At 46.9% G+C, this 27865-nt stretch overlaps 1 protein-coding gene and 1 long non-coding RNA gene across 4 annotated transcripts; both read left to right on the top strand.

The window, feature by feature from the left end:
- The first annotated feature begins 878 nt into the window (after positions 1-878).
- On the top strand, positions 879-4291 carry LOC141042420 (uncharacterized). The gene is made up of 3 exons (XR_012205118.1): positions 879-1182; positions 2602-2671; positions 4001-4291. It is a non-coding gene; the product is annotated as an uncharacterized lncRNA (long non-coding RNA).
- A 4854-nt stretch (positions 4292-9145) lies between these two features.
- On the top strand, positions 9146-27651 carry LOC141042419 (uncharacterized). Of its 3 annotated transcripts, XR_012205116.1 has the most exons (7): positions 9167-9514; positions 10948-11018; positions 20963-24930; positions 25012-25411; positions 25493-26008; positions 26154-26268; positions 26341-27651. XR_012205116.1 is itself a non-coding variant. In XM_073510629.1 (6 exons), the coding sequence occupies exons 4-6, from the start codon at positions 25928-25930 to the stop codon at positions 26811-26813; spliced, it is 669 nt and encodes a 222-aa protein (XP_073366730.1). In that variant the 5' UTR covers positions 9163-9514; positions 10948-11018; positions 20963-25411; positions 25493-25927; the 3' UTR covers positions 26814-27651. The 3 variants fall into 3 exon arrangements, 1 of the variants encoding a protein (XP_073366730.1); XM_073510629.1 differs by having other exon boundaries at positions 9163-9514; positions 20963-25411; XR_012205117.1 differs by lacking the exon at positions 10948-11018 and having other exon boundaries at positions 9146-9514; positions 20963-25411.
- The last annotated feature ends 214 nt before the right edge of the window (positions 27652-27865 follow it).

Raw genomic sequence — 27865 nt, forward strand, 5'->3', positions numbered from 1 at the left:
AAGGATTTTTTTTTGGGTAAAATTTTCAATCTATTCATCTTCAATCATGATAGTACAACGAACAATAGAAATAATAAAAATTACATCCAGATCCGTAGACTGTTATGATTTTTCTACTGGACTATTTGCTTCCTAGGATTAAATTCTTTTTTTAATGATTTCTTTTGCACAGTGTTTCAAAAAAAAAACTACTTAGCCATCTACAACCATGCAAATCCATCCCCTAAAAGTACGCGGGAGCGTTCAGACACGTCTGTTGACAATGCCGGATGGACTGTGACGCCTGGATAATTAAGCTACAGTAATTCCCTGTTGATGGTGCCACGTCACCGCGATTACTGTTGATAAACTCGCGTCGGTTCGAAACCGAGTTCAAATTTCAGATTAAAAATAAAGTCAATCGGTAAAAGTTATCAAATATTAAAAACTAAAATGTTGGGGTTGTGCCGAATAATGCATAGGAAATTATGGTGGTAAAATCACACTTTATAAAGTAGTTAAATGCACTATAATAAATAAAACAGTGGTAAAACTATTATTTACATGCTCTTGAATTAATAGGCAAATACAAACTACTTTAATTAACGTGCCATGATTATTGTGGCAGTAGTATATTTAAATATACAAATTTAGGTACTAGTGGTAAGAGTTTTTGTAAAACTAAATCTAAAAGAAAAACACAAGAAAAGTAATATGAAAAGGAACAAAACCTACTGCCCAATTGGACTCTAGTCCATAGGAGCCAGCCCAACCCACCTACCGACGCCCTCCTCCACATGTCGAACACGACCGAGCGTTGGACGCCGTCCCAGCCGAACCAGCTCGTCGCCCGCGTCGCTACAGACACGGCGGGGTGGATAAGAACGCCAGCGTCGATGCATTGGATACTGTCGAGATCTTTTTCCCCTCCTCACTAGCTGTTCCATCTTCTCCCTCCACGGACGCTGCTGCCGTCGTTGCCGCCATGCCGCACGCGTAGCCACAGAGCATCCCGCACCAAGCCATCGCGTCCGCCGGCTCCGCCGTTGACTGCTTCGTCATCCACTTCAATCTGTTGGAGCCGGGAGCCCTTGCATCAAGCCCTGTGACGTCGTCCTCTTCCTCGGCCCCAACGAACTTCGTCATCGATTCCGGCAACGTCGAGCCCTCCCCGAGCCCACCTTGCTCATCTACAGGCTCACTGTGAGCCCCTCTTCCTTTCCCCTTTGCTTCCCTCTCGGATTCATGTCGTATCACCGCGTTCGCGGGCACCGAACTCCGCCGTTTGCCATAGCCGACGGGGAGTCGAGCACCCCGTGGTCCTCTGCCCGAACCAGTGTTCCCGGTGTGCTCCTGGCACTGCCAGGAGGCCGACGAGCCCATCCGCTCGCCTTGCCGCGCCCATAGCCCCGGATTCACCCTTGCCGTCACTTCAGCCGCCGCCTCGCTCATCCCCTGCACCTCGCCTCACGCATCCGCGCACGCCCCTCACTGCCCCCTGCTGGCCGGCCGTGCCCCGAGCCGCGCTGCCCACTCGCCGGCCCCTGCCCGCGTTCACGCCCTGACCGCATTTGCTGTCGCGCGCCCGCTACGCCCCGCACTCGTCTGCTGCTCTGTACTGCTGTTGCTGTGCGATGCTATTGCCTGCTTGCTGTTGCTCCTGTCGCTTGCGCTGCCTGCTGCTCTAGCTACTGCCGCCTAGCACCACCGTTGGCTAGCGCCGCCGCTTGCTGCTGCCACTGCTGCGCTGCCGCTGCCTGCTGGCCATGGCCTCCGTGGCCGTGTGCCCGTGCGTGCACACCAGCCATGGCTGAGCTCCCGTGCGAGTGTGTGCGTGCTGTGTGTTTGGTGTGTGCACTGTAGCGCGTGCTAGCTTTTGCAAATCTACACTGGATGCCAATTTGTACAGCAGCAAAACAACAAAAAAACCTTTTTGAACGTGGGTAAAAAATTATATGGATATGTAGTATACTTGTCAAGGTTCAAAACATTTCATTGGACCAAATTCAAAAGGTGTGAGGTTTAAATGCTATGAAAATGGCAAAAGTCCAAGTTCTGTTAAGTGAAAGACTGAAAACAGCTTTATTTTCATGGCTACTTTAGAGCTGTTGATGATCAAGCAAATGAACTCCAATATAGCTAAAAGTGATACTAACATGTAGATCGCAGAAAATTGCTCACAATTGATATAAGGCACAAAATCATAGGAGGTACAGATCAAGAGCAATAGCCTCCGGAAAACGGCTAAGTGGTGTTTAAAACTGAGGTCTTCTCAGACTTAGCAGAATTTCGGAGATTTTCAGAAAACTTCGGAAATTCATAGGAATTCAACCGTAGCTCGGATCGAAAAACTTTCTACATGAAAGTTGCTCAGAACGACGAGATGAATCCGGATACGCAGCCCGTTCGTCCGCCACACATCCCTAACCTATCAAACTCGCAACTTTCCCCCTCCGGTTCATCTGTCCGAAACGCGAAACTCCGGGGATACTTTCCCGGATGTTTCCCCCCTTCGCCGGTATCACCTCCTACTGCGTTAGGTCACCTCTAGCACCGCGTATTGCCATGCTTTGATTGCTCTGTTATTTATTGTGTTCCCCTTCCGTTACTTCTTTCCGGTAGGCCCCGAGACTGCGGCGACCCCCAGTTCGACTACGGTGTTGACGACCCTCCTTCTTGCCAGAGAAACCAGGCAAGCCCCCCCTTGATCACCAGATATCGCCTATTCTTCTCTATACTGCTTGCATTAGAGTAGTGTAGCATGTTACTGCTTTCGGTTAATCCTATTCTGCCGCATAGCCTGTCATTGTTGCTACAGTTGTTACCCTTACCTGCTATCCTACTGCTTAGAATAGGATGCTAGTGTTCCATCAGTGGCCCTACTCTCTTGTCCGTCTGCCATGCTATACTACTGGGCCGTGATCACTAGGGAGGTGATCACGGGTATATACTATATACTTTATATACATGACACATGTGGTGACTAAAGTCGGGTCAGCTCGTTGAGTACCCGCAAGTGATTCTGATGAGGGGGCTGAAAGGACAGGTGGCTCCATCCCGGTAGAGGTGGGCCTGGGTTCCTGATGGCCCCTGACTGTTACTTTGTGGCGGAGCGACAGGGCAGGTTGAGACCACCTAGGAGAGAGGTGGGCCTGGCCCTGGTCGGCGTCCGCGGATACTTAAAAATAACATGCTTAACGAGTTCTTGGTATTTGATCTGAGTCTGGCCATTTGGCCTATACGCACTAACCAACTACGCAGGAACAGTTATGGGCACTCGACGTCGTGGTATCAGCCGAAGCCTTCGTGACGTTAGCGATTGAGCGGCGCGCGCCGGATTGGACTGGAACGCCTGCTAGGCTAGGTCTGCTTCCGGCCGCCCTCGCAACGTGCAGGTGTGCAATGGGCGATGGGCCCAGACCCCTACGCCATAGGATTTAGACCGGCGTGCTGACCTCTCTGTTGTGCCTAGGTGGGGCTGCGACGTGTTGATCTTCCGAGGCCGGGCATGACCCAGGAAAGTGTGTCCGGCCAAATGGGATCGAGCGTGTTGGGTTATGTGGTGCACCCCTGCAGGGAAGTTTATCTATTCGAATAGCCGTGATCTTCGGTAACAGGACGACTTGGAGTTGTACCTTGACGTTATGACAACTAGAACTGGATACTTAATAAAACACACTCTTCCAAGTGCCAGATATAACCCGGTGATCGCTCTCTAACAGGGCGACGAGGAGGGGATCGCCGGGTAGGATTATGCTATACGATGCTACTTGGTGAACTTACCATTTACTCTCTCCTACATGCTGCAAGATGGAGGTGGCCAGAAGCGTAGTCTACGACAGGATTAGCTATCTCCCTCTTATTCTGGCATTCTGCAGTTCAGTCCACCGATATGGCCCTTTACACATATACCCATGCATATGTAGTGTAGCTCCTTGCTTGCGAGTACTTTGGATGAGTACTCACGGTTGCTTTTCTCCCTCTTTTCCCCCTTTCCCTTCTACCTGGTTGTCGCAACCAGATGCCGGAGCCCAGGAGCCAGACGCCACCGTTGACGACGACTCCTACTACACCGGAGGTGCCTACTACTACGTGCAGCCCGCTGACGACGACCAAGAGTAGTTAGGAGGATCCCAGGCAGGAGGCCTGCGCCTCTTTCGATCTGTATCCCAGTTTGTGCTAGCCTTCTTAAGGCGAACTTGTTTAACTTATGTCTGTTCTCAGATATTGCTGCTTCCGCTGACTCGTCTATGATCGAGCACTTGTATTCGAGCCCTCGAGGCCCCTGGCTTGTATTATGATGCTTGTATGACTTATTTATGTTTTAGAGTTGTGTTGTGATATCTTCCCGTGAGTCCCTGATCTTGATCGTACACGTTTGCGTGCATGATTAGTGTACGGTCAAATCGGGGGCGTCATAAGTTGGTATCAGAGCCGACTGCCTGTAGGAATCCCCCTTTCCAACTCCTTGGCCGAAGTTGAGTCTAGCCGATGAAAACTGTTTTACTAATATGGCTGTGCGGCCCATGGGCCCACGTCGCCATTTGGGTGGTATTAGGATCTTTTACTCCTCGATCTTTGCTCTGGGACTCTGATCTCTCTTCTATTCGGGTTTAATGGATTTACTAAAATCTAACTTTAGGTTCTCGAAAATACTTTCTCCCGGAGAGCCCCTTCAGTCCAGATGATCGCCGGCTGCACCAGAAGATTTCGAAGATACTCTCCGATATTCTCTCGAGACCTTGTGCCCGTTGCTTTTGCAATTCCCTACCACCGAAATATCCTTATGGATAAATGCTTACACCTGTCATTCTTGCTTTTATTCCCAGCTGATCTTGTTATTACAAGATACCCCGAAATTCTCTCTATTGACCCGAGAATATCTTGTGCCTACTGCTTTGCAGTTCTTTGCCACATGAATACCCCTATGGATAATTCCTCGCACTTCCTGAGTATCCGTCCATCCCTAGTTGTCCGTATGTTTCACAAAGTCTTCGAAATACCATTCTATCTTTCAAAAATCCTCAGCATCCTATTGCTCTTGAAATTCTTGCTTGCCTGCATTATGGTTAATCCCATAAGTCTCGTAATCTTATTGGCATCCCTTGTCATTATCATTTTGAGTCCGTTGATTCAAAATGTCGCGAATGCTCGCAATCCTCAATCAAATCCTAGAATTCATCCTTCCGGCTCAGACATCATTTTAAAGATGAGCTGGATCTCGACCAATCGAATTGCCATCAATTGTACCCCCCCCAAAAACCTACTCAACTTATCCACCCTTAATCAGCGTGTTTGCTTTTGATCCCTTGAATTGGAAATCATAGTTCCTTTGCAGTTGGGCTTTGAATTAGGCAGTTGATTCGATGATCCAATGCCTTTGCATTGTTTCTTCCTCTGGTTGTGTGCCGATGCTCACATCAGCTCCATTATGGACCGTCTGATTCTTTGTTGAATTATCATCCGACAGTGTCCTTCGTATAAAAAAAACATCGAGAAGTTCTTTCCTTGATACATAATGCCATTGGTGAATCCTATTCTTAATTTGGCCAACCATGCTCTGCTTTCGAGCTGGTGGTATTTACTCTTGAAGCTTGAGGTAAATTTTTCTAAGATGCCCCGATGGGTTGAACCTATACCTTCCCTAAAAACCGTATGAACCTGAAGGTTTTCACAAGTTGTACCCTTCTGGTGTTTTAACAGATAATTTTCTACCATACAATTTCTTCGAGGACGAGAAGTGAATGAAAGGTTATGCATTGAAGAAGTGGGAGTCGACCTTGAACTTTGTGTTCATGCCCTTGGACACGATGTAGATCTTATCATGGAAGCTTCTTTTAAAGTAATTATTCCCTTGGTATAAGTTCATCTTATATCTTGGATCTGGTCTTTTGCAACCATGGTTCTGACCATGATTGTTCTCCTTTGATTCTATTTCTCGGACGAGTAAAATACTTGCCTTTGCAGATCAATACACCTCTGCAACCTCTATTATGATCTACCTTCGAGTATTACCCCGTGGTATCTTGATAATATCACAGAACCATATTACTTCTTATGAGTTCTTCTTCAAGTATTATTTATCACCGATTCCAATTTTCCCCGGATTCTGAGTTGTTAGACACTCAAGGACACCGATAGTGAATCGAGTCTGTACTCCAATTCAATAACTCTAAGTAATTTTCATTGCTTACGAGTTTAATAATCCTTCAAGTCATTCCTAGCCCGGTTGGCTATATCATTATCATGCTAAATTTTAACTGTGCTACCTGGTCCTTATTCCTAGAGCACAACTTTCGACGATGAGCTAAACTTACGTCGGTCTTCCTCATCTTATCGTTCACCTCAAACAGCAAGCTTGATCCCGAGTTAATGGCGTATCCATGGTTCCAATAATCTCCCGTGGTATCAGACCTTTTGCTTGATTACAGTCGCTGTTCGATTGCTTCTTCGTGGAGCCTCTCGACAAAATTTGTCGTGATCATCATCAACGTTTTGACTCCTTCTAGGATATCAATTGAATTCATGATGAGAAATACCATCCTTGCCCTCGATGATTTGTATTATCACCGACCACTTTATTGCCTTCCGTTCAACATAAACTTGTTCGTGTTTTGTGTTATACCTTGAGATCCTTGCTATCCAGCAATTGTTCTCCTTTACCTTGGAGTATTACCATCTCTATGTCAAGAATGTCGTGAGAATTTCACCACCTCTTAAGAATTCTTGGTATAGTGATACTTCTCACCATCACCATTCTTCCTTGGTACCTGTGTTGTTTCGAACCGGAATACCGACAATTGAACTATGATGTGCGACTTCAAAACTTCTAGCAACCCTATTGCTTTGAAGTTAATGGACGATAATTCATTCTTAGACCATTGGTTACCGAATCACCATTCTAACATTGATCATGCTACCTAAGCCCATATTTTGGGTGCACTTTTCAACCAATGTTTAATTGTGTATGCATACCTCATTATATCATTTGATCCAACAAATGTTATCTCCTTGTTCACCTAATTGTGGAAAATCCAACTTGTTGGAATTCTCGGTGAATTGTCGCTGAGTCCATCAGCCGACTCCTCACCCTCCCCTTGGTTTAATGAAGAACTCTTGTTTCGGAACTCGCTTCCATTGTACATTTCCCGAGAATCTTACCATGTTGTCTCGTCAATTTGTTTTGCACCTTTTCTTCTCGGGCATCCTGAGTCTGAGGTATCCTAACACCGATCAGATCTGAACCTCGGTCAGATATGATGGTTGGAGCATATTTTCAAGAGTTATAACATTGGTCTTTATATGACCCGGTAAGGTGATGTCATGCCTAGCACACTTGACCGGAGGACCTATTGTTATAGTATCCTTTTTCGCAATGTTACCCATTCTTTCATGAGGAAATTGTAAAACTTATTCTACAAGTTGTTCCTGATGGACCCTTCGTGTATCCGAAGTCTGACCTTTGCTTGAGGACCATGTCAATGCTATCTCGTAGCATGTCTGTGGTACTCCGAATTTTAATAAGAGCATTTGAAGCACAATGCTAAATTTTCTTTATCATTATTCAAACACTGTTGTTTGGGTAATGTCATGAAATTCCTCTCCCCTTACCTAATTGGTTACATACTTGGAGCCCTACCCTTAATATCTTGCTCTGCCTTTCTTTGGGAAAGATATACTCTAATACTTGAGTATAAACACCTTTGCCTTTCCATTGGTCTGGTTAATGTAATAATCACATTTTCCTTCCCATTGTTTGGTTAACCTTTCTTGTGACCTATATGATATAAGCAGTAATATTTCCCTGCTTATGTAAACAACTCGGTGTACCATCTTGTCTGGTTTAACCCTGTTACTATTGTTGATGACATTCCGGTAGCCACCGATGGACGAGAACTTTGCCTATTGGTCCGCCTCGTTCAACGAGCAGGAAATGGTTCTCTTCGTCCCTCGCCCTTGGTACCGATGTTGTTGCCGACATAACTGACAGGCTATCCTTTGACATGCCTTGTTTACATGATTGTGCAAGACGTCACCGCCCTTCCTACTTTTAACCCACATGGTGGGCCCATAACCCACAGTTCCACAGGATCGAAACCTGACTCTCCTGTACACCCCATGTTCCCAAGTTTGTTCCTCGCGCATGGCCTCGTATCTAATTCGCGAGCCACCTTCCGATGAGATCATCAATCTGGTCAGACGCAATACATATTCCCATTGCTCTGAACCCCTTTCACACTTCGCTTCAGGCAACGAACGATTGCCTATGCGCTTGAAACTTCTATTTTGCACCTTCTTACTTTGCTCTCGATTTTTTTTAAATTTCAGTTCAAGAGTTACTTTCCGTCACCTTCCCCGATGTTAGCTACCAGGTAGTCAACCTTGCAGAGGTCTTCTTCCGAAATACCCCCCTTTATTCTTTCGTAAGTACGATGGGATTCCCGAAGAAAGGATGACAACTTCATCATGATGGGCTGGAATAGAGAATTGAAGACATCAACAAAAGGGATCAACTTCTTCGAGAAGAGCAGCCAAGACCGAGAAGACCCGCTAGATTCGTTACCAAACCTTCCCCCCTTTCACTACCTCGTAAATCTCGGGACGAGATTTCTTGTAGTGGAGGAGAATTGTGACGCCTGGATAATTAAGCTACAGTAATTCCCTGTTGATGGTGCCACATCACCACGATTACTGTTGATAAACTCGCGTCAGTTCGAAACCGAGTTCAAATTTCAAATTAAAAATAAAGTCAATCGGTAAAAGTTATCAAATATTAAAAACTAAAATGTTGGGGTTGTGCCGAATAATGCATAGGAAATTATGGTGGCGAAATCACACTTTATAAAGTAGTTAAATGCACTATAATAAATAAAACAGTGGTAAAACTATTATTTACATGCTCTTGAATTAATAGGCAAATACAAAATACTTTAATTAACGTGCCATGATTATTGTGGCGGTAGTATATTTAAATATACAAATTTAGGTACTAGTGGTAAGAGTTTTTGTAAAACTAAATCTAAAAGAAAAACACAAAAAAAGTAATATGAAAAGGAACAAAACCTACTGCCCAATTGGACTCTAGTCCATAGGAGCCAGCCCAACCCACCTACCGACGCCCTCCTCCACCTGTCGAACACGACCGAGCGTTGGACGCCGTCCCAGCCGAACCAGCTCGTCGCCCGCGTCGCTACAGACACGGCGGGGTGGATAAGAACGCCAGCGTTGATGCATTGGATACTGTCGAGATCTTTTTCCCCTCCCCACTAGCTGTTCCATCTTCTCCCTCCACGGACGCTGCTGCCGTCGCCGCCGCCATGCCGCACGCGTAGCCACAGAGCATCCCGCACCAAGCCATCGCGACCGCCGGCTCCGCCGTTGACTGCTTCGTCATCCACTTCAATCTGTTGGAGCCGGGAGCCCTTGCATCAAGCCCTGTGACGTCGTCCTCTTCCTCGGCCCCAACGAACTTCGTCATCGATTCCGGCAACGTCGAGCCCTCCCCGAGCCCACCTTGCTCATCTACAGGCTCACTGTGAGCCCCTCTTCCTTTCCCCTTTGCTTCCCTCTCGGATTCATGTCGTATCACCGCGTTCGCGGGCACCGAACTCCGCCGTTTGCCATAGCCGACGGGGAGTCGAGCACCCCGTGGTCCTCTGCCCGAACCAGTGTTCCCGGTGTGCTCCTGGCACTGCCAGGAGGCCGACGAGCCCATCCGCTCGCCTTGCCGCGCCCATAGCCCCGGATTCACCCTTGCCGTCACTTCAGCCGCCGCCTCGCTCATCCCCTGCACCTCGCCTCACGCATCCGCGCACGCCCCTCACTGCCCCCTGCTGGCCGGCCGTGCCCCGAGCCGCGCTGCCCACTCGCCGGCCCCTGCCCGCGTTCACGCCCTGACCGCATTTGCTGTCGCGCGCCCGCTACGCCCCGCACTCGTCTGCTGCTCTGTACTGCTGTTGCTGTGCGATGCTATTGCCTGCTTGCTGTTGCTCCTGTCGCTTGCGCTGCCTGCTGCTCTAGCTACTGCCGCCTAGCACCACCGTTGGCTAGCGCCGCCGCTTGCTGCTGCCACTGCTGCGCTGCCGCTGCCTGCTGGCCATGGCCTCCGTGGCCGTGTGCCCGTGCGTGCACACCAGCCATGGCTGAGCTCCCGTGCGAGTGTGTGCGTGCTGTGTGTTTGGTGTGTGCACTGTAGCGCGTGCTAGCTTTTGCAAATCTACACTGGATGCCAATTTGTACAGCAGCAAAACAACAAAAAAACCTTTTTGAACGTGGGTAAAAAATTATATGGATATGTAGTATACTTGTCAAGGTTCAAAACATTTCATTGGACCAAATTCAAAAGGTGTGAGGTTTAAATGCTATGAAAATGGCAAAAGTCCAAGTTCTGTTAAGTGAAAGACTGAAAACAGCTTTATTTTCATGGCTACTTTAGAGCTGTTGATGATCAAGCAAATGAACTCCAATATAGCTAAAAGTGATACTAACATGTAGATCGCAGAAAATTGCTCATAATTGATATAAGGCACAAAATCATAGGAGGTACAGATCAATAGCAATAGCCTCCGGAAAACGGCTAAGTGGTGTTTAAAACCGAGGTCTTCTCAGACTTGGCAGAATTTCGGAGATTCTCAGAAAACTTCGGAAATTCATAGGAATTCAACCGAAGCCCGGATTGAAAAACTTTCTACATGAAAGTTGCTCAAAACGACGAGACGAATCCGGATACGCAGCCCGTTCGTCCGCCACACATCCCTACCTATCGAACTCGCAACTTTCCCCCTCCGGTTCATCTGTCCTAAACGCGAAACTCCGAGGATACTTTCCCGGATGTTTTCCCCCTTCGCCGGTATCACCTCCTACCGCGTTAGGTCACCTCTAGCACCGCGTATTGCCACGTTACGCTTTGTGATGCTTTGATTGCTCTGTTATTTATTGTGTTCCCCTTCCGTTACTTCTTTCCGGTAGGCCCCGAGACTGCCGGCGACCCCCAGTTCGACTACGGTGTTGACGACCCTCCTTCTTGCCAGAGCAACCAGGCAAGTGAAGGAAATATGCCCTAGAGGCAATAATAAAGTATTATATATTTCCTTATATCATGATAAATGTTTATTATTCATGCTAGAATTGTATTAACCGGAAACATAATACATGTGTGAATACATAGACAAACAGAGTGTCACTAGTATGCCTCTACTTGACTAGCTCGTTAATCAAAGATGGTTATGTTTCCTAGCCATAGACATGAGTTGTCATTTGATTAAACGGGATCACCTCATTAGGAGAATGACGTGATTGACATGACCCATTACGTTAGCTTAGCACCCGATCGTTTAGTATGTTGCTATTGCTTTCTTCATGACTTATACATGTTCCTATGACTATGAGATTATGCAACTCCCGTTTACCGGAGGAACACTTTGTGTGCTACCAAACGTCACAACGTAACTGGGTGATTATAAAGGTGCTCTACAGGTGTCTCCAAAGGTACTTGTTGGGTTGGCGTATTTCGAGATTAGGATTTGTCACTCCGATTGTCGGAGAGGTATCTCTGGGCCCACTCGGTAATGCACATCACTATAAGCCTTGCAAGCATTGTGACTAATGAGTTAGTTGCCAGATGATGTATTACGAAACGAGTAAAGAGACTTGCCGGTAACGAGATTGAACTAGGTATCGAGATACCGACGATCGAATCTCGGGCAAGTAACATACCGATGACAAAGGGAACAACGTATGTTGTTATGCGGTCTGACCGATAAAGATCTTCGTAGAATATGTGGGAGCCAATATGGGCATCCAGGTCCCGCTATTGGTTATTGACCGGAGAGGTGTCTCGGTCATGTCTACATAGTTCTCGAACCCAAAGGGTCCGCACGCTTAAAGTTACGATGACAGTTATATTATGAGTTTATGTGATTTGATGTACCGAAGGTTGTTCGGAGTCCCGGATGTGATCACGGACATGACGAGGAGTCTCGAAATGGTCGAGACGTAAAGATTGATATATTGGACGACTATATTCGGACACCGGAAGTGTTCCGGAGAAGTTTCGGATTAAACCGGAGTGCCGGAGGGTTACCGGAACCCCCCGGGGAAGTATTGGGCCTTGGTGGGCCTTGAGGGGAGAGAGAGGGAAGCAGCCATGAGGTGGCGTGCCCCCTCCCAAGGGGAATCCTAGTTGGACTAGGAGAGGGGAGCGCAACCCCCTTTCCCTCTCCCTCTCCCTCTCTTTCCTTCCCCCCTTCTTTCCTAGTAGGACTAGGAAAGGGGAGTCCTACTCCTACTAGGAGGAGGACTCCCCCTCTCTCCTTGGCGCGCCTAGGGCAGCCGGCCTCCCCCTTGCTCCTTTATATACGGGGGCAGGGGGGCACCTAAGAACACACTTGATATACGATATTTTAGCCGTGTGCGGTGCCCCCCTCCACCAGATTACACCTTGATAATACCGTCGCGGAGCTTAGGCGAAGCCCTGCGTCGGTGGAACATCATCATCGTCACCACGCCGTCGTGCTGACGAAACTTTCCCTCAAGACTTGGCTGGATCGGAGTTCGAGGGACGTCATCGAGCTGAACGTGTGTAGAACTTCGGAGGTGCCGTGCGTTCGGTACTTGATCGGTCGGATCGTGAAGACGTACGACTACATCAACCGCGTTGTGATAACGCTTCCGCTGTCGGTCTACGAGGGTACGTGGACAACACTATCCCCTCTCGTTGCTATGCATCACCATGATCTTGCGTGTGCGTAGGAATTTTTTTGAAATTACTACGTTCCCCAACAGTGGCATCCGAGCCTGGTTTTATGCGTTGATGCTATGCACGAGTAGAACACAAGTGAGTTGTGGGCGATATAAGTCATACTGCTTACCAGCATGTCATACTTTGGTTCAGCGGTATTGTGAGATGAAGTGGCCCGGACCGACATTACGCGTACGCTTACGCGAGACTGGTTTCACCGTTCGGAGCACTCGTTGCTTAAAGGTGACTGGCGGGTGTCTGTCTCTCTCACTTTAGTTGAACCGAGTGTGGCTACGCCCGGTCCTTGCGAAGGTTAAAACAGCACCAACTTGACAAACTATCGTTGTGGTTTTGATGCGTAGGTAAGAACGGTTCTTGCTAAGCCCGTAGCAGCCACATAAAACATGCAACAACAAAGTAGAGGACGTCTAACTTGTTTTTGCAGGGCATGTTGTGATGTGATATGGTCAAGACATGATGTGATATAATGTGTTGTATGAGATGATCATGTTTTGTAACCGAGTTATCGGCAACTGGCAGGAGCCATATAGTTGTCGCTTTATTGTATGAGATGCAATCGCCATGTAATAGTTTTACTTTATCACTAAGCGGTAGCGATAGTCGTAAAAGCAATAAGTTGGCGAGACGACAATGATACTACGATGGAGATCAAGGTGTCGTGCCGGTGACGATGGTGATCATGACGGTGCTTCGGAGATGGAGATCACGAGCACGGTGCTTCGGAGATTGAGATCACAAGCACAAGATGATGATGGCCATATCATATCACTTATATTGATTGCATGTGATGTTAATCCTTTATGCATCTTATCTTGCTTTGATTGACGGTAGCATTATAAGATGATCTCTCACTAAAATTTCAAGATAAAAGTGTTCTCCCTGAGTATGCACCGTTGCAAAAGTTCTTCGTGCTGAGACACCACGTGATGATCGGGTGTGATAAGCTCTACGTTCAAATACAACGGGTGCAAAACAGTTGCACACGCGGAATACTCAGGTTAAACTTGACGAGCCTAGCATATGTACATATATGGCCTCGGAACACAGAGACCGAAAGGTCGAGCGTGAATCATATAGTAGATATGATCAACATAGTGATGTTCACCATTGAAACTACTTCATCTCACGTGATGATCAGACATGGTTTAGTTGATATGGATCACGTGATCACTTAGAGGATTAGAGGGATGTCTATCTAAGTGGGAGTTCTTAAGTAATATGATTAATTGAACTTAAATTTATCATGAACTTAGTCCTGATAGTATTTTGCAAATTATGTTGTAGATCAATAGCTCGCATTGTTGCTTCCCTGTTTCATTTTGATATGTTCCTAGAGAAAATTATGTTGAAAGATGTCAGTAGCAAAGATGCGGATTGGATCCGTGATCTGAGGATTATCCTCATTGCCGCACAGAAAAATTATGTCCTTGATGCACCACTAGGTGACAGACCTATTGCAGGAGCAGATGCAGACGTTATGAACATTTGGCTAGCTCAATATGATGACTACTTGATAGTTTAGTGCACCATGCTTAACGGCTTAGAATCGGGACTTCAAAGACGTTTTGAACGTCATGGACCATATGAGATGTTCCAGGAGTTGAAGTTAATATTTCAAGCAAATACCCGAGTTGAGGATATGAAGTCTCCAACAAGTTCTATAGCTAAAAGATGGAGGAGAATCGCTAAACTAGTGAGCATGTGCTCAGATTGTCTGGGTACTACAATCGCTTGAATCAAGTGGGAGTTAATCTTCCAGATAAAATAGTGATTGACAGAATTCTCTAGTCACCATCACCAAGTTAGTAGAACTTCGTGATGAACTATAGTATGCAAGGGATGACGAAAGTAATTCCCGAGCTCTTCGTGATGCTGAAATCAACGAAGGTAGAAATCAAGAAAAACATCAAGTGTTGATGGTTAACGAGACCACTAGTTTCAAGAAAAGGGCAAAGGGAAGAAGGGGAACTTCAAGAAGAACGGCAAGCAAGTTGCTGCTCAAGTGAAGAAGCCTAAGTCTGGTCCTAAGCCTGAGACTAAGTGCTTCTACTGCAAAGGGACTGGTCACTGGAAGCGGAACTACCCCAACTATTTGGTGGATAAGAAGGATGGCAAATTGAACAAAGGTATATTTGATATACAGATTATTGACGTGTACTTTACTAGTGTTTATAGCAACCCCTCGGTAATTGATACTGGTTCAGTTGCTAAAGAGTAGTAACTCGAAACGGGAGTTGCAGAATAAACAGAGACTAGTAAAAGGCGAGGTGACGATGTTTGTTGGAAGTAGTTCCAAGATTGATATGATCATCATCGCACACTCCCTGTACTTCCGGGGTTAGTGTTGAAACTAAATAAGTGTTATTTGGTGTTTGCGTTGAGCATGAATATGATTTGATCATGTTTATTGCAATATGGTTATTCATTTAAGTTAGAGAACAATTGTTGTTCTGTTTACATGAATAAAACCTTCTATGGTCATACACACCAACGAAAATGGTTTGTTGGATCTCGATCGTAGTGATACACATATTCATAATATTGAAGCCAAAAGATGAAAAGTTAATAATGATAGTGCAACTTATTTGTGGCACTGCCGTTTAGGTCATATTGGTGTAAAGCGCATGAAGAAACTCCATACTGATGGGATTTTGGAATCACTTGATTATGAATCACTTGATGCTTGCGAACCGTGCCTCATGGGCAAGATGACTAAAACGCCGTTCTCCGGAACTATGGAGAGAGCAACAAATTTGTTGGAAGTCATACATACAGATGTATGTGGTCCAATGAATATTGAGGCTCATGGCGGATATCGTTATTTTCTCACATTCACAGATGATTTGAGCAGATATGGGTATATCTAGTTAATGAAACAGAAGTCTGAAACATTTGAAAAGTTCATATAATTTCAGAGTGAAGCGGAAAATCATCGTAACAAGAAAATAAAGTTTCTACGATCTGATCGTGGAGAAGAGTATTTGAGTTACGAGTTTGGCCTTCAGTTAAAACAATGTGAAATTGTTTCACTACTCACGCCACCTGGAACACCACAGTGTAATGGTGTGTCCGAACATCGTAACCGTACTTTATTAGATATGGTGCAATATATGATGTCTCTTACCGATCTACCACTATCGTTTTGGGGTTATGCATTAGAGACAGCTACATTCACGTTAAATAGGGCACCATCAAAATCCGTTGAGACGACGCCGTATGAACTGTGGTTTGGCAAGAAACCAAAGTTGTCGTTTCTTAAAGTTTGGGGTTGCGATGCTTATGTGAAAAAGTTTCATCCTGATAAGCTCAAACCCAAATCAGAGAAATGTGTCTTCATAGGATACCCAAAGGAGACAGTTGGGTACACCTTCTATCACAGATCCGAAGGCAAGACATTCGTTGCTTAGTATGGATCCTTTCTAGAGAAGGAGTTTCTCTCGAAAGAAGTGAGTGGGAGGAAAGTAGAACTTGATAAGGTAACTGTACCTGCTCCCTTATTGGAAAGTAGTTCATCACAAGAAACGGTTCCTGTGACGTCTATACCAATGAGTGAGGAAGTTAATGATGATGATCATGAAACTTCAGATCAAGTTGCTACTAAACCTTGTAGGTCAACCAGAGTAAGATCCGCACCAGAGTGGTACGGTAATCCTGTTCTGGAGGTTATGTTACTAGACCATGACAAACCTATGAACTATGAAGAAGCGATGGTGAGCCCAAATTCCGCAAAATGGCTTGAGGACATGAAATCTGAGATGAGATCCATGTATGAAGAACAAAGTATGGACTTTGGTTGACTTGCCCGATGATCGGCGAGCCATTGAGATTAAATGGTTCTTCAAGAGGAAGACGGACGCTGATAGTAGTGTCACCATCTACAAAGCTAGAATTGTCACAAAAGGTTTTCGACAAGTTCAAGGTGTTGACTACGATGAGGTTTTCTCACTCGTATCTATGCTTAAGTCTGTCTGAATCATGTTAGCAATTGCCGCATTTTATGAAATATGGCAAATGGATAAACAAAACTGCATTCCTTAATGGATTTATTAAAGAAGAGTTGTATATGATGCAACCAGAAGGTTTTGTCAATCCTAAAGGTGCTAACAAAATATGCAAGCCCCAGCGATCCATCTATGGACTGGTGCAAGCATCTCGGAGTTGGAATATACACTTTGATAAGTTGATCAAAGGATATAGTTTTATACAGACTTGCGGTGAAGCCTGTATTTACAAGAAAGTGAGTGGGAGCACTACAACATTTCTGATAAGTATATGTGAATGACATATTGTTGATCGGAAATAATGTAGAATTATTCTGCAAAGCATAAAGGAGTGTTTGAAAGGAGTTTTTCAAAGAAAGACCTCGGTGAAGCTGCTTACATATTGAGCATCAAGATCTATAGAGATAGATGAAGACGCTTGATAAGTTTTTCAATAAGTACATACCTTAACAAGATTTTGAAGTAGTTCAAAATAGAACAGTCAAAGAAAAGAGTTTCTTGCCTGTGTTACATGGTGTGAAATTGAGTAAGACTCAAAGCCCGACCAAGACAGAAGATAGAAAGAGAATGAAAGTCATTCCCTATGCCTTGGCCATAGGTTCTATAAAGTATGCCATGCTGTACCAGATGTATTGTATACCCTACACTGATTTTGGCAAGGGAGTACAATAGTGATCTAGGAGTAGATCACTGGACAACGGTCAAAATTATCCTTAGTGGAATAAGGAAATGTTTCTCGATTATGGAAGTGACAAAAGGTTCGTCGTAAAGGGTTACGTCGATGCAAGTTTTGACACTAAATCTAGATGACTCTAAGTCTCGGTCTAGATACATATTGAAAGTGGGAGCAATTAGATAGAGTAGCTCCGTGCAGAGCATTGTAGACATAGAAATTTGCAAAATACTTACGGATCTGAATGTGACAGACCCGTTGACTAAAATTATCTCACAATCAAAACATGATCACACCTTAGTACTCTTTGGGTGTTAATCACATAGCGATGTGAACTAGATTATTGACTCTAGTAAACCCTTTGAGTGTTGGTCACATAGAGATGTGAACTATGGGTGTTAATCACATGGTGATGTGAATTATTGATGTTAAATCACATGGCGATGTGAACTAGATTATTGACTCTAGTGCAAGTGGGAGACTGAAGGAAATATGCCCTAGAGGCAATAATAAAGTATTATATATTTCCTTATATCATGATAAATGTTTATTATTCATGCTAGAATTGTATTAACCGGAAACATAATACATGTGTGAATACATAGACAAACAGAGTGTCACTAGTATGCCTCTACTTGACTAGCTCGTTAATCAAAGATGGTTATGTTTCCTAGCCATAGACATGAGTTGTCATTTGATTAAACGGGATCACCTCATTAGGAGAATGACGTGATTGACATGACCCATTACGTTAGCTTAGCACCCGATCGTTTAGTATGTTGCTATTGCTTTCTTCATGACTTATACATGTTCCTATGACTATGAGATTATGCAACTCCCGTTTACCGGAGGAACACTTTGTGTGCTACCAAACGTCACAACGTAACTGGGTGATTATAAAGGTGCTCTACAGGTGTCTCCAAAGGTACTTGTTGGGTTGGCGTATTTCGAGATTAGGATTTGTCACTCCGATTGTCGGAGAGGTATCTCTGGGCCCACTCGGTAATGCACATCACTATAAGCCTTGCAAGCATTGTGACTAATGAGTTAGTTGCAAGATGATGTATTACGAAACGAGTAAAGAGACTTGCCGGTAACGAGATTGAACTAGGTATCGAGATACCGACGATCGAATCTCGGGCAAGTAACATACCGATGACAAAGGGAACAACGTATGTTGTTATGCGGTCTGACCGATAAAGATCTTCGTAGAATATGTGGGAGCCAATATGGGCATCCAGGTCCCGCTATTGGTTATTAACCGGAGAGGTGTCTCGGTCATGTCTACATAGTTCTCGAACCCAAAGGGTCCGCACGCTTAAAGTTACGATGACAGTTATATTATGAGTTTATGTGATTTGATGTACCGAAGGTTGTTCGGAGTCCCGGATGTGATCACGGACATGACGAGGAGTCTCGAAATGGTCGAGACGTAAAGATTGATATATTGGACGACTATATTCGGACACTGGAAGTGTTCGGGAGAAGTTTCGGATTAAACCGGAGTGCCGGAGGGTTACCGGAACCCCCCGGGGAAGTATTGGGCCTTGGTGGGCCTTGAGGGGAGAGAGAGGGAAGCAGCCATGAGGTGGCGTGCCCCCTCCCAAGGGGAATCCTAGTTGGACTAGGAGAGGGGGGCGCAACCCCCTTTCCCTCTCCCTCTCCCTCTCTTTCCTTCCCCCCCTTCTTTCCTAGTAGGACTAGGAAAGGGGAGTCCTACTCCTACTAGGAGGAGGACTCCCCCTCTCTCCTTGGCGCGCCTAGGGCAGCCGGCCTCCCCCTTGCTCCTTTATATACGGGGGCAGGGGGGCACCTAAGAACACACTTGATATACGATATTTTAGCCGTGTGCGGTGCCCCCCTCCACCAGATTACACCTCGATAATACCGTCGCGGAGCTTAGGCGAAGCCCTGCGTCGATGGAACATCATCATCGTCACCACGCCGTCGTGCTGACGAAACTCTCCCTCAACACTCGGCTGGATCGGAGTTCGAGGGACGTCATCGAGCTGAACGTGTGTGGAACTTCGGAGGTGCCGTGCGTTCGGTACTTGATCGGTCGGATCGTGAAGACGTAAGACTACATCAACCGCGTTTGATAACGCTTCCGCTGTCGGTCTACGAGGGTACGTGGACAACACTATCCCCTCTCGTTGCTATGCATCACCATGATCTTGCGTGTGCGTAGGATTTTTTTTGAAATTACTACGTTCCCCAACAGCAAGCCCCCCCTTGATCACTAGATATCGCCTATTCTTCTCTATATTGCTTGCATTAGAGTAGTGTAGCATGTTACTGCTTTCGGTTAATCCCATTCTGCTGGATAGCCTGTCATTGTTGCTACAGTTGTTACCCTTACCTGCTATCCTACTGCTTAGAATAGGATGCTAGTGTTCCATCAGTGGCCCTACTCTCTTGTCAGTCTGCCATGCTATACTACTGGGCCGTGATCACTAGGGAGGTGATCACGGGTATATACTATATACTTTATATACATGACACATGTGGCGACTAAAGTCGGGTCAGCTCGTTGAGTACCCGCAAGTGATTCTGATGAGGGGGCTAAAAGGACAGGTGTCTCCATCCCGGTAGAGGTGGGCCTGGGTTCCTGTCGGCCCCCGACTGTTACTTTGTGGCGGAGCGACAGGGCAGGTTGAGACCACCTAGGAGAGAGGTGGGCCTGGCCCTGGTCGGCGTCCGCGGATACTTAAAAATAACATGCTTAACGAGTTCTTGGTATTTAATCTGAGTCTGGCCATTTGGCCTATACGCACTAACCAACTACGCGGGAACAGTTATGGGCACTCGACGTCGTGGTATCAGCCGAAGCCTTCGTGACGTCAGCGACTGAGCGGCGCGCGCCGGATTGGACTGGAACGCCTGCTAGGCTAGGTCTGCTTCCGGCCGCCCTCGCAACATGCAGGTGTGCAATGGGCGATGGGCCCAGACCCGTGCGCCATAGGATTCAGACCGGCGTGCTGACCTCTCTGTTGTGCCTAGGTGGGGCTGCGACGTGTTGATCTTCCGAGGCCGGGCATGACCCAGGAAAGTGTGTTCGGCCAAATGGGATCGAGCGTGTTGGGTTATGTGGTGCACCCCTGCAGGGAAGTTTATCTATTCGAATAGCTGTGATCTTCGGTAACAGGACGACTTGGAGTTGTACCTTGACCTTATGACAACTAGAACTGGATACTTAATAAAACACACCCTTCCAAGTGCCAGATATAACCCGGTGATCGCTCTCTAACAGGGCGACGAGGAGGGGATCGCCGGGTAGGATTATGCTATACGATGCTACTTGGTGAACTTACCATCTACTCTCTCCTACATGCTGCAAGATGGAGGTGGTCAGAAGCGTAGTCTACGACAGGATTAGCTATCCCCCTCTTATTCTGGCATTCTGCAGTTCAGTCCACCGATATGGCCCTTTACACATATACCCATGCATATGTAGTGTAGCTCCTTGCTTGCGAGTACTTTGGATGAGTACTCACGGTTGCTTTTCTCCCTCTTTTCCCCCTTTCCCTTCTACCTGGTTGTCGCAACCAGATGCCGGAGCCCAGGAGCCAGACGCCACCGTTGACGACGACTCCTACTACACTGGAGGTGCCTACTACTACGTGCAGCCCGCTGACGACGACCAAGAGTAGTTAGGAGGATCCCAGGCAGGAGGCCTGCGCCTCTTTCGATCTGTATCCCAGTTTGTGCTAGCCTTCTTAAGGCGAACTTGTTTAACTTATGTCTGTTCTCAGATATTGCTGCTTCCGCTGACTCGTCTATGATCGAGCACTTGTATTCGAGCCCTCGAGGCCCCTGGCTTGTATTATGATGCTTGTATGACTTATTTATGTTTTAGAGTTGTGTTGTGATATCTTCCCGTGAGTCCCTGATCTTGATCGTACACGTTTGCGTGCATGATTAGTGTACGGTCAAATCGGGGGCGTCACATGGACCCTCATTTCTCCTCCTGGACAAACACACCCCTCGTATCCAAACTCTCATTCTTCTTGCAAAATCATGCACGTCCATCATATAACACAAATTCATCGTCAATTCAATAATTTGACAAAGCAAAATAAATCATAATTCAATACATGCCAAAATAAAATTCAACAAATCAACACATGCTAAAATAAAATTCAACAATTCATACATGGATAGGCAACATTTGAGGGGGTATCAGTTAGCACGGACATTTGGGTTGGCTATGCGGGGTCTGATTGAATGACTTTTTCTGGACCGGGCAGTGACTGGGTTGTCCGCCCAGACACTTGAGGAGAGTTTGTGGGGTTCAGTTGTATATGTTCTTAGATCTCTTGGTAAAAAGTTCTTGCTTTTATGGGCGCAGTCAAAATAATTTTCACACCATAATTAACCATGTGCACTTAGAGTGGGCATGACACTAGCATCCTATATTTTTCTTATTTACGTGTTTTCAGGGTCCTGTGAATCAAATAGGGGATATAGTTATAACAAATGACTCTTCCCCAAATATATGAATAGATAGAGAATTTAGGGTATAAAGAAAACTATGAAAAAAGGACCACATATCTGAGAGCGTTTTCCTCAGCGTTCGTCAAGCTTGTCATGCCAAACCAACTAAGTTGCCATGATAACTTTGTAGGGTTTGCAGAGACGAAAATTGCCATGTAGCATAAAAAGGCAAAAAACTTGCCACGTTGCATAGAGAAAATGCCATTCGTTTGATCGTGATCCGATGGATTTGAGGGCTCACTGGATCCCTAAAAAATCTGAGGTTCGCCAAGTATTAATTTCCAAAAGAAAAACTTATATGACTCAATCATGCAATCAAACAATTCACACAGAAAACATTCATAACGATTATTCTATGGAAACTACTTTGCGCACAATGGGCGTGTGGCTGATTTATGCATGATGCAAAGTCGGACGATGTCCTGCAGTTTGCTTTCTCTCACCAATGGTTTGATTAACAACATCGGGTGTACGCCAACGTTCTTATTCTAATGCGTCAACATTCATGAAAATTCTTTTAATCAAAGAAACCTAGGTCTCATGCAGATAAAATAAAGGCACATATAATGAGACGATGTCAGCTTTATCTTAAGTCATTGGAGGTCCTAATTTTTTGTTCTCCACGTGTTAAGTTAATCAAAGAAACCTAGGTTTTAAGTCCTTGGAAATGTACATCTCAGTCTAGATAGCTTGTCACTTCCACCACCACAACATAGACCCTCGACAACTAAAGAAACATAGACCCCTTGCGAAATCATCTCTTCCATTTTTAGAGTCTTCCTCTCTGTTCTAATTTTAAATAGTGTGTGTGCGTGATACATCCATTTTGCATCATGTTTTTATACTGTTATTTATAGTGTTTTTAATCATTATAACACATTGTGGAGCAGTTCTAATGTATTTTCTTTCTTAATATGCAAGGTTTCCATGAAGAGGGAGATTGCCGGCAGCTGGAATTCTGGACCTAAAAAAACTACGTCAGAGATACCTATTCTGCACATTTCCAAATAAGCTGAAATTTCACAGAGATTTATTTTAGAATAAATAAAAATTATTGAAGAAAAGAAGTACCAGAGGGGGCCACCCAGGTGCCCACTAGGCACCAGGGCACGCCTACCCCCTGACGCGCCTTGGTGGGTAGTGGGGCCGTCGGTGTCAAAACCAGCGGATCTCGGGTAGGGGGTCCCGAACTGTGCGTCTAAGGTCGATGGTAACAGGAGACGGGGGACACGATGTTTACCCAGGTTCGGGCCCTCTTGATGGAGGTAATACCCTACTTCCTGCTTGATTGATCTTGATGAATATGAGGATTACAAGAGTTGATCTACCACGAGATCGTAATGGCTAAACCCTAGATGTCTAGCCTGTATGATTGTGATTGCCTCTACGGACTAAACCTCCGGTTTATATAGGCACCGGAGGGGCCTAGGGTTGTACAGAGTCGGTTTATAGAGGAAGGAATCTTCATATCCGAACGCCAAGCTTGCCTTCCACGCAAAGGAGAGTCCCATCCGGACATGGGAGGAAGTCTTCTATCTTGTATCTTCATGGCCCATCAGTCCGGCCCACGTCACATAGCCCGGACGCCCGAGGACCCCTTAATCTAGGACCCCCTCAGTAGCCCCTGAACCAGGCTTCAATGACGATGTGTCCGGCGCGCAGATTGTCTTCGGCATTGCAAGGCGGGTTCCTCTTCCGAATATTTCAAAGTAGTCCTCGAACACATAGAACGTGTCCGGCTCTGCAAACCAAGCTCCGCAAAGAGTATAACATTTAACAAGTCCCATCTACTGACATCTTTTGTAGTGAGACGCCACGTCTCCGCCCGGTCATTATTTCGAACCGTCTTTTAGCCTCCCGCTCCATGTTTCGAGACGCAGTTTTCATTGGCACGTCTTGTCGAAGCAGAGATCGTGTCCCCTTATTACGGGATTCTCATCCATACGGGTGTGGGTAACCCAACCGCGCCGTCTGCATGGCCCTTGGGGAATAGGCGAGTTTTAAGGCAAATGGGGAGGCGCTTGATATTCGCTGCCTTTATAAGGAGATAAGGATTCACCCTTTCACCCATGCCTTCTTTCTCTCTGCCCACCCATTCTCGAGCTCCAGCGCCCAAGCTTCCATCCTTTCCGCCTCAAAAAAGCACTCCGGCCATGTCCGGATCTGGAGCGCAGGGCAACTGGATGGCCTCCTCCGTCACGGAGAAGGACATTACGAAGCTCCGGGAGGTGGGGTACTTGGCCCAGGAAATCGCCCACCGGCTTCCGGCCAAGGGGTAGGTCGTCCCCACCCCGAAGCCCCATGAGAGGGTGGTGTTTATTCCCCACTTCGTCCGCGGGTTAGGGTTTCCTCTCCACCCCTTCGCCCGTGGACTCATGTTCTACTATGGGCTAGATTTCCATGATCTAGCCCCAAATTCTTTCCTCAACATTTCGACATTCATTGTCGTGTGCGAGGCCTTCCTCCGCATCCCACCCCACTTTGGATTGTGGCTAAAGATCTTTAATGTGAAGCCGAAGGTGGTGGGTGGTCAACACGAAGAGTGCCGAGGCGCTATGGTGAGCAAGCTGTCCAATGTCCCATGGCCCAAAGGTACCTTTGTGGAGACTGTCAAAGGGTGGCAGCAGTAGTGGTTCTATGTCACAGAGCCTCGTGACACCACCTAGGCCGCGGCTCCCGAATTCAAGTCCGGGGCCCCAATGCGGCTTACCTCCTGGCTAGAAAAGGGCCTGGACTGGGCGTCGTCGGACGAGGTGTCAGCGTTGCAGACGCGCATCAAGAGCATGGTAGACAAGAACATCAAGCTTGTCAATGTGATCCAGGTGATGCTTTTTCGCCGGATCCTTCCTTGCCAAAGCCAGACTGGCCATTTGTGGGAGTTCGATCCGGCCAAGCACCAGACCTTGCAACAATTCTTCGGCGCTACACACGAAGGCATCTGGAAGGTGCTTTTTAAGGCCAATGAGGCGTGGCCGAAGAGGACTGAGGACCGTGGGTACAACCTGACCCATCCCGCCAGTCCGGTAAGTTTTTCGTATTTCAAGATGTATCCTTCACCTTTACATTCAAGGAAGATGTTTAAGCTTCCCTATCTATCTTTTCAGGGCTGAACAACGAAGGCGGAGCGAATCCAGTGTCCGGCTCCGCTGCCTGAAAACCCAGCAATCCCACTTCTGACGAGATGCTGGTTCCGGCGCCCTACCAGGCGCAGGAGAAGAAGTCCAAGAAGAAGGCCAAGGAGACCAGAAGTGGCCTCCGCCATAAAGGCACTTCGGACGTGACGTCCGAAGACGCCGAAACCCACTCCTCCCCCGCCACTGAGGACGACAAGGAGGAGGAGGAAAGCAACTCTCCCCCCGAGGGGGGAAGGAAGAAAAGGGCGGCCTCCACGGATTTGGAGGCAGAGGCGTCCAAGAAAGGGAGGGTCTCCCTCGCGGACAACTCCGCGTTGGACACTGATAGCAGCTCTGAGTGGCGCCCCAGGGAGAAGCCCCTGGCTGAATCGTAAGTACTCAAAGGCACTTATACACACATATATCCAATTCTTTACTTCGTGGTTTAAATATGTCGAATTATGCGCTGCAGTCCAGCCCACGCCCACCCCCAGCGATCCTCATCTTCGGGAAATTCGCTGGATCCAAATGTGATGGACAGCGGGTCACTTCCGGCGGCCTCCTCTCCCAAGGCCACGGACGACGCCGAGGTGTTGTCCCGAAGGACCTTCCCAGGCCAGGGAGAGGTACAGGAGGCCGTCAGGGTGGCGCCAGAGGGTGATACCTCGGCCGCCGGACACATGGGGGAGCAAATCCCCCTGGAGACTGGCGATGGGGGCCATATCCAATTCGGCCCCAGCCGAATACTGTTCCGGAGGCCCATACGGCTCCGAAATCAGGCAAGCAACCTCCTTCGAAAGAAGGAGGTGCACCTATTCCGCCGGTGACCTCTGTCCATCCAGAGGCACCGGATACTCTACTGGAAGCGCTGCAAAGTGCTTCCATTGTTGAGGAACACCGTATCCTCATGGGTACGGTGGTTGAGAGGGTTCAGTCCGCTAAGAGTGGACTGACCAAAGCCTGCACCAGCCTTCTAACATGCTTTGAGGTATGCGACGTAATTATGCAAAACGAATGTCATAGTATAGACAGTAGCCCTTGAGACTCTGTCCGATGCTCGAAAAGAGAAGCCAGACAGAGGATCAAATAATTTTCGCAGGAGACTAACTATACATGTCTATGTGAATAAGCAGGCGTCGATGCTGGCTGCGACCTCCCATTCTGCCAAAGTCTCCAAACTGAAGCAGAGTCTGGAGCGGGCCGAGGAAGAGCTCGACCGTGTGAAAAAACAGCTAGAGGACAAGCAAGGTATGCAATCCTATTCAGATCTAGAAAGATATGAATTGTTTATCTTGATCATGTTATCATGATATTTCGTAGGAGCTGCGACCGAGGTGGAGACCCTCAAGAACTCGCTTGCCGAGGCCCAGAAGAGAGCGGCAAAGGAACAAGCCGCCCGCGAAAAACACGAGGCAAGGGTCGGGGAGGTCCAACAGGAGCTCCAGGACACCGTAAAGAAATGCGAGTCCTTGGAGCGCAAGATTTCGGACCAAGAGTCCGAACTTGCTAAGGCCCACCAGAGCGCACAAGAGGCACAGGTTGAAGCCCAGGGCGCCCTCCAGAAAATCCAGGAGGCCAGGAAAATCGCGGCGGGTAAGGCCTTTATTATGCAGAGCAAATTTGTGAAGAAAAGGTACCTCTTACTGACCCGGATTTGGAGTACTCCAGGAGCGTTTGCGGATCTGCCATGCAGTGTTGCTGATGCTGCGGAGTTCTTCCGAGCCGAAGAGGGGCTCAATGGAGAAGCTGTTCTGGTCGCAATACCTTGCGCCAGAGCATCCGGTGCCCTTTAGCGATCAGCTGAAACAGCTGACCGAACTGCATAGGGTAGCCGAATTGGCCATGAAGGATTTGATAATCCGTCTATGGCCTGCCGAAGCCATACCCAGCAGCTACTTCGGGCTCATGAAGCGGCTGGTCGATGCCTGCCCTCGGCTTGATGCCATCAAGCGGTCAGTCTGCATCGAAGGTGCGCGGATGGCCTTCGCCCGTGTCAAGGTGCAATGGGCGAAGATGGACGCCGTCAAGCTCGCAACCGAGGGACCGCCCGTGGGCAAGGAGCACCGCATGCTCGAGCGGTATTTTGATGATGTCCTGAAGGGATCCCGCATTGTAGAGGGTCAGTGTGCAAAAGACATTATCTTTGAATGAATACATTCATGTTATCTTGTCCTGTATTATGAAACAAAGCCGATATGTAATATAATGCTTGTTGTTTATTTAAAATTTTGCCTCCTGTGCGGCCGTTTTATTATGAGAGTTGGCCAGTCGTTGGCTTCAGCCCCCATGTAGGTAGTATGGGGGTGTTCGGGTTGGAACCTAAACACTCTTGATCCAAAAGTTTGGTCCTTGAAGGAGGTGTTTAGCGCGACGAACCAGGCAATCGGACTATGTGGCTTTATCACCCGCACTTAGCCATAGGAGTTTGACATTAGGAATGTAGGCGGAGCCCCTAGTTAGTATTTGTTAATCCGGACTAGGGTGCTGTAGACACCTGATCGGGTGGAGGCCGATCCGTTGCATAATGGGGGAAAAAATCGCAAGAGATTTTAACCTCCGAATAGCTGACCAGCTCTCGCTCATCATGACAGTCAGTTTTCGGCTTTCTCTACTGAGGTGTTTATCCGGATAAACCAGAAACACAATCGCAATAGTTCTCCCTTTACTACCCTAGCCGATAGGACGGAACGTAAGGTAGTAAGCACAGGAGCCTGGCAACCCAACTATTGACCAAAGACATGATTTGGAGCCGATGCATATAATGCTAAATTCGGGGTGCCGAACTATACTGTAAAAAGTGTTCATACTTGTTGCCGCAGTATGGAGCACAATGAAGCCCCTAGCG

Source organism: Aegilops tauschii, chromosome 3, assembly GCF_002575655.3.
Source record: "Aegilops tauschii subsp. strangulata cultivar AL8/78 chromosome 3, Aet v6.0, whole genome shotgun sequence".
NCBI lineage: Eukaryota > Viridiplantae > Streptophyta > Magnoliopsida > Poales > Poaceae > Aegilops > Aegilops tauschii.

Excerpts from the sequence above, each read along its gene's own strand:
- LOC141042419 (XM_073510629.1), top strand. The coding sequence starts at position 25,928 with ATGGGTACGGTGGTTGAGAGGGTTCAGTCCGCTAAGAGTGGACTGACC. Across the intron at positions 26,009-26,153 it reads GCCTTCTAACATGCTTTGAG|GCGTCGATGCTGGCTGCGAC; the intron begins GTATGCGACGTA and ends GTGAATAAGCAG. Across the intron at positions 26,269-26,340 it reads ACAGCTAGAGGACAAGCAAG|GAGCTGCGACCGAGGTGGAG; the intron begins GTATGCAATCCT and ends GATATTTCGTAG.